General features: G+C 43.4%; 1 protein-coding gene across 3 annotated transcripts; it reads left to right on the top strand.

Moving 5' to 3' along the window:
• The first annotated feature begins 3,814 nt into the window (after positions 1-3,814).
• On the top strand, positions 3,815-6,704 carry pex11b (peroxisomal biogenesis factor 11 beta). Of its 3 annotated transcripts, none has more exons than XM_004560983.4 (4): positions 3,815-4,078; positions 4,372-4,484; positions 4,565-4,766; positions 5,756-6,704. In XM_004560983.4, the coding sequence occupies exons 1-4, from the start codon at positions 4,023-4,025 to the stop codon at positions 6,147-6,149; spliced, it is 765 nt and encodes a 254-aa protein (XP_004561040.1). In that variant the 5' UTR covers positions 3,815-4,022; the 3' UTR covers positions 6,150-6,704. The 3 variants fall into 3 exon arrangements, with proteins under 3 accessions (XP_004561040.1, XP_004561042.1, XP_004561041.1); XM_004560985.5 differs by lacking the exon at positions 3,815-4,078 and adding an exon at positions 4,089-4,290; XM_004560984.5 differs by lacking the exon at positions 3,815-4,078 and adding an exon at positions 4,089-4,287.
• Positions 6,705-9,043: the final 2,339 nt, after the last annotated feature.

A 9,043-nucleotide genomic window follows, 5' to 3' on the forward strand; every position in this document is an offset into this window, starting at 1 on the left:
GATTTAAGGAGGACAAACTAGAGCTGTTGACTAAGCGAGAGTACATGTTGCAAGACAACGATCCTGCAGTCACTGAAGACCTGCCACTCCCTTAAGAAGAAGCCACAATGAGGACTGACTGCTTGTGCTGCATATTTCACTTTATTTGCACGATGACCCAAATCCGCACGCTGTCTTTCAGACTTCCTAGTCCAGCCAGCTGCGATGCCATCTCTCCAACGCCACTCTTCTTCCAGATCCCTGCGTGCTACTCAAATAAGGGAGGCATGATTAGACAACGAGCACCAGCCCTCTGAATCCACTGCCCCACCCTTCCCCTGTAGCCAAGCCTCAAACCACACACACCCCCAGAAATCTAACCAGGGAGCCATCCAGCCTAGCTTACCCCTCCCATCTGTGCTCCCGGCCTATGGACCAGCTTAGTGTTAAAAAGCTGGAGAGCCAGACTGCAGTAGGGCGTGACCTGAGCAGAGGGTGAATGGACATCCCAGAAGGTAATAGTGAAGGGAGTCGACCGCCCACTGGATTGTCCAGCATAGCAGCTAATTCCTAACCCTTAACAACTTATCTTTTATGTTTAAGCAATCTTTAGGTCACTTTTTGGAGGTCCTGAGGAGAGGTGCTGAGATGGAGCCTCCAACAGCAGCTGAGTGTAGCAGGCTAATTATTGTAAACTACTGACCTGGTGTTCTAGTCACTCACCCCACTGCCCCTGACTTCCTGCATTTCTTGGTGCTGTTGGTTTTGATCCCAACGAATATCCCCAGTTTGGTTTTGTCAGATTCAAATGCCACAATGTACAAAATGTTAATGACTGCAAATATGTGCATAGATAGAATCTGGTTCCCTTACTCCTAAAGAAGAGCAATTCATGTTCCTGGACAGTGCAACGACAACTGCTCATGCAGTGGCGTGACTTTGTGTGGGCACAGGAAGACTACCTTGTGCAAAGAACAAACACTGATACAGATGTGCGATCAGCACGATCAGAGGAAAAGTGTCTCAGATGCTTGGCTACATTCAGATAATCTGATTAAAATATTTGTTTCTATATTTCATCTGTAACGTTAAGATATTTCTTAAATACCAAAGCATGAACATGAAAAATACACTGGGTACATATTTATCAGAAGCTATATAATTGAACTGATGTGGACAGAGGTCGGAGCCAGATAACATAATCCCTGTTTATGCTTCCTTAAATCCTCGACCTCTTTGGACAGGTCTTCTGGAGATGATGCACACATGTCCAGTTCAGGGGGTGAGCTGTAGTTATGATCATTTATGCGACTCTGCTCTTCTTGCTCTGGTTCAGTGAGTCGCTTCATTCTCTCCAAAACACGATGAGTCATTTTGACCCGGAACACAAACTTGTTTAACCAGGAAATGAACACAACATGAGGATTAACAAAGGGTTTGTGGGTCTGCTACGAAAAAAATATGTTGCAGATACAGACTTTAATGAGCTGCAAGTAATAAAAGTGTATTTTTGTAAAAATGTTTCATTTGAGCAAAAAAAACAAACTATTTTATCTCTTTGTCTTTTTCTGGGTGTTGTTTGTTCAGGAAACTCCATTTGGAAATGTTGGTCAAAGTTGCTGATGATTGTTGGTTAGTTCACCTGTAAAGTCATTCTTGTTGTTCTGTGCAGCGTTTTGGGCCTCTGTTTGCCGCAGGTTGTGTCTCAGGTTCTTCCTCCAGTTGTTGTAGAGGAACCACAGCTATAAAAATGCACTATATAAATATTTGGTAAAGGAAAAAAACTCAGTCTTTAATATATTAATAATTATTAAAAATAAAAACAATAAATCATTAATTAATTAAAATGTGTTCTTCTTACAAAATAATCCTTTCTTTCTTTAAGATAATCTAAATTTAAGAGCACATTAAACTTTGGTGCACTTTATTTATTGTAATCTGTTTTTTATGAGATTAACTACTTTAGATTTATCTAATAATAATGTAGAACACATTTCTGTTTTTTCACATATAAACACATTTGTTCTATGTAAGCTTTGTCTTTTATCTATTGCATATATGTAGCAACACAGTACAATAGTCTTTAAATTGTGCTACATTTGTATAGTATATGCTTCGTTGTTATTTTATCTACACAAATAATAACCCACTGCTCCGCCACTGTTGGAAGCCCCTAAGATAAGCACAGATAAGAACATGTAAAAAAGAAGAAGATAATAATAATAATAATAATAATAATAATAATAATAATAATAATAATAATAATAATAAAATCAGCACGTGTTTCTGGAATGTGGGAAACATCCATGAAGATAAAACAAATGAAGTTTACCGAAAGGTCACTTATTTTTCGAAGAAAACAGGCTCTACAGCGCCGGTTTCAAACTCCGGTCCACAGGGGGCGCCAGCGGGTCAGCTGCTTTGCCGAGCAGCAGCTCAACCGAAGAAGAAGTAGTGATGGGATTTCCGGATCTTTTTAGAGAACCGGATCTTTCGGCTCGACTCACTAAAAAGAGCCGGGTCTTCAGGTTGTTTTGTTGCTTTAATTAATTTATTATTAATAATAATATAAAATTATGCACAAAAAGAATTACTATTTTTTTAAAAAAGTTGTTTTATTTATATATGTTTATATATAAATATATGCGGTGGCCCCTTTTTGGACACAAAGCACTCCAAAAAGCATGTACAAATTCCAAAGCACGTACAAACTTCATAACACATTTCTAGCATTAAGTGAACTTCCAAAACAGAGCTACCTAGATCACACCAAATCCGGTCGTTGGTACTTGCTGGCTTGTGTAGCCACCAGGTAACAAAAGCTCAACACGCCTAGCGCCTAGCATTCTGGAGCACTGCCGTTGTGTTTTGTACATGTTTTGGAGTTTTTAGTGTTTTGGAGTTTGTACGTGCTTCGGGATTTGTACGTGCTTTGTCTCTAGGGTACCGTAAATATACTTTTATTTATTCACTCCACATAAAATGTAATAAATAAATCATATAATACAAAAACCAACTATTCACATTTCAACTTTTAAATATTTAAATGTTCAGCTTTTTCCTTTTAAACAAATTTAAAGTGAAACAACACAAAACTGCCGCACAGCAACAAGGTCCTGAGTTCAATTCCACCATCAGGCCGGGGTCTTTCTGTGTGGAGTTTGCATGTTCTCCCCGTGTTTGCGTGGGTTCTCTCCGGGTACTCCGGCTTCCTCCCACCGTCCAAAGACATGCAGCTTGTGGGGATAGGTTAATTGGATAATTCAAATTGTCACTAGGTGTGAATGTGCGAATGAATGTGAGTGCGAATGGTTGTCTGTCCCTATGTGTTAGCCCTGCGACAGACTGGCGACCTGTCCAGGTTGTACCCCGCCTTTCGCCCTATGACAGCTGGGATAGGCTCCAGCGCCCCCCGCGACCCTGAAAAGGATAAGCGGAAGCAAATGGATGGATGGATGGACAACACAAAACACTGCAAACCACAACACAATTAAATATAAATTGAAACGTGAAAACAAAAAGAACATGCACATTCTCTGTCATATGGGCCTGCATGAATAAACTTTCTGAATCCTTTATCATCCGCAACTGAAAATAGTTGTGGATGATTACTATACCTTTCTAATGTGACGTTGTTGTCCCTGGCTCTCTTTCTTCCTCCCGCTCTGTTCCTGTGCTACTGTGAGTGTAACTACCGGCCCTCCCCCTCTGCTCAGCGCAAAGCAGAAAAAGTGCGAGAGAGAGAGAGGGTGAGAGAAAGAAAAGAAAAAACACGGCTCGCGATAATTAGTCGGCTCGCGTCGTTCATGTCAAAGAATTGGCTCTAAGAGCCGTTTCGTTCGCCACCAACACATCACTAAGAAGAAGAATTAGAAGCGCTGGATTGACCCTCTTGTTTTCTACTCGGACAGTTAAGCGTAGAAAGCAGAGCTAAAAACGGAGGAGCTCTTCTGGCATTAAAACAAACAACCGCACTAAAGCATTTAAAGATAAGTTAGCAGTTTGACAGCTAGCCGAGCAGCAGATACGAGCCGCGAGCCAACATGGACTCTTGGGTTCGCTTTAATGCCCAGAGCCAAGCCAAGGAGAGAGTTTTCAGGTGACGTTACTGACGTTTGGCACGTTGCTGGTTGAGACGCGGGATTCGTCGAGCTTGTTCATTTCTGCTAATGTGATAAAACCGTCGGCTGGATGTTGCAGACTGAGTTCCGTGTTTGAAGCGGAACTTTTATCTGCTCAGTAGGAGCAGCTCTTCCTGCGCTGGTTTCAAATCAAGCGGCCTTAAGATGCCAGCTGCAGCTGCACAGAGTAGTTGAGTTTGTTAAGCGCACTGCTTTCCGTCCTGGAGACGTGTGTGTCTGTTGATAATGACTGTGCGTTGTGCGTTCACAGGGCTGCACAGTATGCTTGCGCGCTGCTCGGATCCACTCTGCAAAATGACGAAGCAGCTCAGATCCGCAGAACTGTCAGTCAGCTGGAGGCACACATGAGTCTGACAAGAAAGTGTGAGTAAAACAGCCAGAGCGAGTCTGAGTCGTTTCCACGTACCAAAGCTTAAGTGGGACTGGTGTTGGTTCTTCCACAGTGCTACGCCTGGGCAACTCCGTGGAGGCCCTGGAGGCCGCCAAAAGGGCCATACACCTTTCTGACAGCGTGCTGCGGCTGTGCCTGACCATCAGTCACCTTAACAGAGCCATGTACTTTGCCTGCGACAATGTGCTGTGGGCGGGAAAAACCGGTCTCATCTCCAAACTCGACCAGCACAAGTGGAGTCAGAGATCTTTCAGGTGTGTGAGGAAGAAATACATGCAGGACTGGTTGTGTAAACAGTGTCATGTTGCTCCACAGATCAAACTATATGTACATCTACTGATCGCATTGAGGGCCTAAAAATCCTCCATGTCGTTCATTAGCAACATTATGTTGTATTATTATAGGGTCTTTACACTATTTTGCACACTGGGGGAACTGTTGGTGTGATTTGGCGCTGTATAAATACAGCTGAACTGAGCTGCCTCCCCAGTGAGCCTCTGGTCCCTTACAGCTGTCCCTGTTCAGCTTTCTGGAAAACCTTTTTCAGAACTAATCAGAACTGTGTGGTGACGTGTGCAGTTATGGCAGCCTCACCGAGGTTACAGAGTAAGTCAAGCCATTGGACAGAGCGACTGCACAACCCTACAGCCGCAACATAGTGACCTGACAACCTGTCATGTAAGCAGACAACAGATACAAAGTAGCGCAGGATGAACCTGTTAATGAGAAGCAGTGGGCTTAATCCAGTTAATCGAGTGCTTCCAATTATGAAGGCTAAGTAACTTGTTGTTAGACTCAGGTTTCGGTTTGCAGCTCCTTCAGTCCACATGTCTAACATGGCACTCGAGTGTGTAAGAATACACCAGACATTCCTCTGTGAAAGTGTCACTGAGGCTTTTAATTTGAAAGTACTTTAAGCGCTCATAATAAAAAGGTTCAAGTCTGTTTACTGATAGTGGTAACGAACCTGTTTCAGAGGACATGCGGAGCTTTAAACCAGAGCTGGTGTGATGCCTTTGTGTGGGAAATTAAGTCATGGTATTTAACTCACCTGTGTCCACTTCCAGCAGTTACCCACAGGGCTTTGAGTTTGCATCACATGCACTCAAAGCCTGATTTGAAGTGTGCTTGCAGTCATCTTCATATCAGGGTCACAAAGGAATCACAGTTATCTTCTAGTGATTGATTTCAGGTAACTGAAATTTAAAATTGAGTTAAACAAACTGTGTGGTTAAACCTGCAGGTACTACCTCTTTGCTTTGATCCTGAACCTGACCCGAGATGCCTACGAGCTCCATCTTCTCATGGAGCGCGAAGCACGTTCCACAACCAGCAAACAGCCATCCTCCCCCAGCATTCCTCTGCCACCTGACCACCTTCCCTCTTCCTCCTCACCTGCCACACAAGCCATGGGTTTTGGCTGGCTCTACAGACAGCTTCATCTGGTGGGGACTGTGCTGTACAGCAACCCGCCACTGCTGTTGGACCTGGTGAAGAACAGTTGTGATGTCTTCATCCCACTGGACCGGTTGGGGATTTACCCTACAGGTCCAGGCTTTGTCGGGGCTTGTGGCCTGGCCTCGTCCGTCCTGTCCATCCTCACCATGGTTCACCCCTGGCTCAAGCTCAAGCCATAAATTGTAAGACTTGGAGGAGATATTCATTTGAGGACTAGTAAGGATTGAGAAAAATCTACTCGGGTTAACAAAATTTATTTCCCCCTGATTCTACACAAAGCAGTCCTGACTGCAGGAGCTGTAGTACTGCCACCATGCTGTGTGATCGAGTTCCTTCAAATCTCTTGCTACAGAAAAGCTGAGGAGTTTCTAAAATGCTAAACCAGTTTCACATATTACTTCAGACCTGCATGAACACGGTTGTTTGGCCTTAGATCACATTGCTGCTTTAAAGCCCTCGCTTCCCTCATGTGAAGTAAACCATGCTAGTTGCTGCCGTTCTGCACATAACCATCACATCTCCAGCTGTCTATGACCGTGTCTGTAACAGAGTGTAATCAAGGCAGTACTGTCTGTTGATATCACTCCAGAACGTGTGATTTCTGCCCTCTGTGTTTAAAGTTTTTACATCATGTGATTTTACCGCCTGCTCCCAGCAAGTTTGTGTTTGAGATATTCTGTTTTTGAACTACTAAGTGACTTAACTACTGGAGAAATAAATCCAAAGGAATTTGATTTGTCTGAATCACTACAGTAAAGTGTAACAACACTACATCCAGTTTCGTACAACATGGATCTGGATCTATTGCATCTGTAACCAGGGTTAAGATTCCACATGAACTATTAACAGTGTTTGTGCAAAGTCAGGCCAACATCAAGAATTAGTCTTCTCATGCTGATGAAAGTTGTGTCAGATGTGTGTTGAACACATCAGTTTTATAAGTAAATATATTTATAGGTGCTGTTGACACGACGTCACCAGTAACAACACATCCAATCCACACATGCAAAGAAATTAACTACAGATGTCCAGAAATGAAACGGGGTAAAAAGTATTGAACACATGAAGAAAGGGAGGTGCAAAAAGGCAGGACAGTCATGACTAGGGACATAAACGGTAGTAACCAGACCGAAAAGCAGCGCACATTTCGGTGCTTTTTTTCCTGAGCTGTGATACACTTCTAGCCAATCATTTTACGTTTCCGAGGATAGTAGGCGGGTCCAGGTACGTACGTTCTTTTAGAGCAGAGCTACAGATTAAAAATGCCCAAGGTGAAGCGGTCAAAGTCTGGCTGTACTTCACAGCAAAAGATGCAAACTCAGCAGCAACAAGTGCTTTAAGCTGATACTGTGATACTGTCAAAGGAGGTAACACCTCGAATCCGATGAAACACCTGGCGACGCATAGTGTTTTTTTTTAAAAGCCGAAAAATGCGCCGTTTGATAGCTTGCTGCGAGACCTCACACCGAGCACATCTACTGTGGGTGGGTTGCCTGTTATGCAACATCCCCCAGAAACCCGAAGAGGAGAGTCCTGGCCCCTAGCCCTGCCAGTGTAGCAGAAATGATGAGGATGATGATGCAGCAGCAGCCGTTCTTCTCTGCGTGAGTAGCTTCATGTTGTTCGTGTGTAATTTACGTTGAGTAGGCTAACCACGTTATTACATTAATGCATGTAAGGTGAACTAGCAAACATCATCATAGCTACATGCGGCTGTCTTCTTGTTTGATGGCAGATGCTCCCTTCACCCTGGCCAAAAAGGCTAAAATGACCAAAGAAAAAGTGGAAAACAGTTAAACATGAGAGGTTTTTGGACAAAGTTCGTGTTTTTTCCATTGTTTAAGCACTGCTTCCAGCCAACAGTGATACCATATATGCCCCATAGCTGCAGAAAAGGCTAACATTGTTATCTTTTTACAAAAAACCAGCTGAACATGAGAGGTTTTTGGACAAAGTTTGTGTTTTTTCCATTCTTTAAGCACCGGTTTGAGCACCGGCACCGTTTCAAAAGTACCGATTTGGCACCGGTATCAGATAAAACCTAAACGATACCCATCCCTAGTCATGACACCTGCAGAAATGAGAGAGTCAGGCTGGTTGGCCTATAAATGTCTCATTACCAACGTGTCACACAAGAAACATCTGATGGGTGAAACGACTGAGCTCGCAACGACCGTCGCAACCTTATTGTTGCAAAACATTTCGACGGCATTGGTTACAGAAGAATTTCCAAACTACTGACAGTTCTTGTGAGCACTGTTGGGCCATAATCTGGAAGTGGAAATTCCACAATAAAGTGTGCCGCAAGCTTCCAGAGTGAGATGAATTATCAGAAAGGTAGTCGAGGAGCTGAGGAGAGCAACAGGAAGACCTGGAATCAGCAGAAAACAAGTAAAGCTCACTGTTTAAAGTTTGCTGAACAACATTTAGACACACCTGTGAAATACTGGGAGGATATAGTCTGATGAGACCAAAACTGAACTCTTTGGATGCCGTAATGCACACGTTTGAAAGGCGCTGCATATCACCCCAAAAACACCGTAGCAGCAGTGAAGCCTGGAGGTGGGAGCATCAGGATGTGGGGCTGTTCAGCTCCCTGCACTGAAACGCCTGACAGAACTGAAGGAAGGATGGAAACATTTACAGAGACAACAAAAATTGCTGCCATCTATCAGGATGATGAAGATGAAACGGACGTCTCAAACCACGCAGCTGGTTTCACAGAAGGAAAATAAAGCATGGCCCAGCCAATCAGCTGACCCGAAAGAACCAAGTCATCACCAACAAAGGCTTTTGTATATGTATTAAATACATTTCAGTGACCATGTTCAATGTTTTCCCTGTGTCATTTATGGTTTGATTGGATGGGTTGTTCCTGACATCTGGTGTGAATTTTATGTCACATTGGCGATGTGTTCAGTACTTATTTTACCCACAGAGTGTGAGTGAGTGTGTGTTGCATAGATTTCACTTCCTACAAGTTTAATTGTAATGAGTGAGACGTGTGACCAGACCTGCGTGTTAATTCTTCCCAGTTCACCTTCATCTTTGCAAAGGACACAGAAGACTCGGC

Source organism: Maylandia zebra, linkage group LG22, assembly GCF_041146795.1.
Source record: "Maylandia zebra isolate NMK-2024a linkage group LG22, Mzebra_GT3a, whole genome shotgun sequence".
NCBI classification, from domain to species: domain Eukaryota; kingdom Metazoa; phylum Chordata; class Actinopteri; order Cichliformes; family Cichlidae; genus Maylandia; species Maylandia zebra.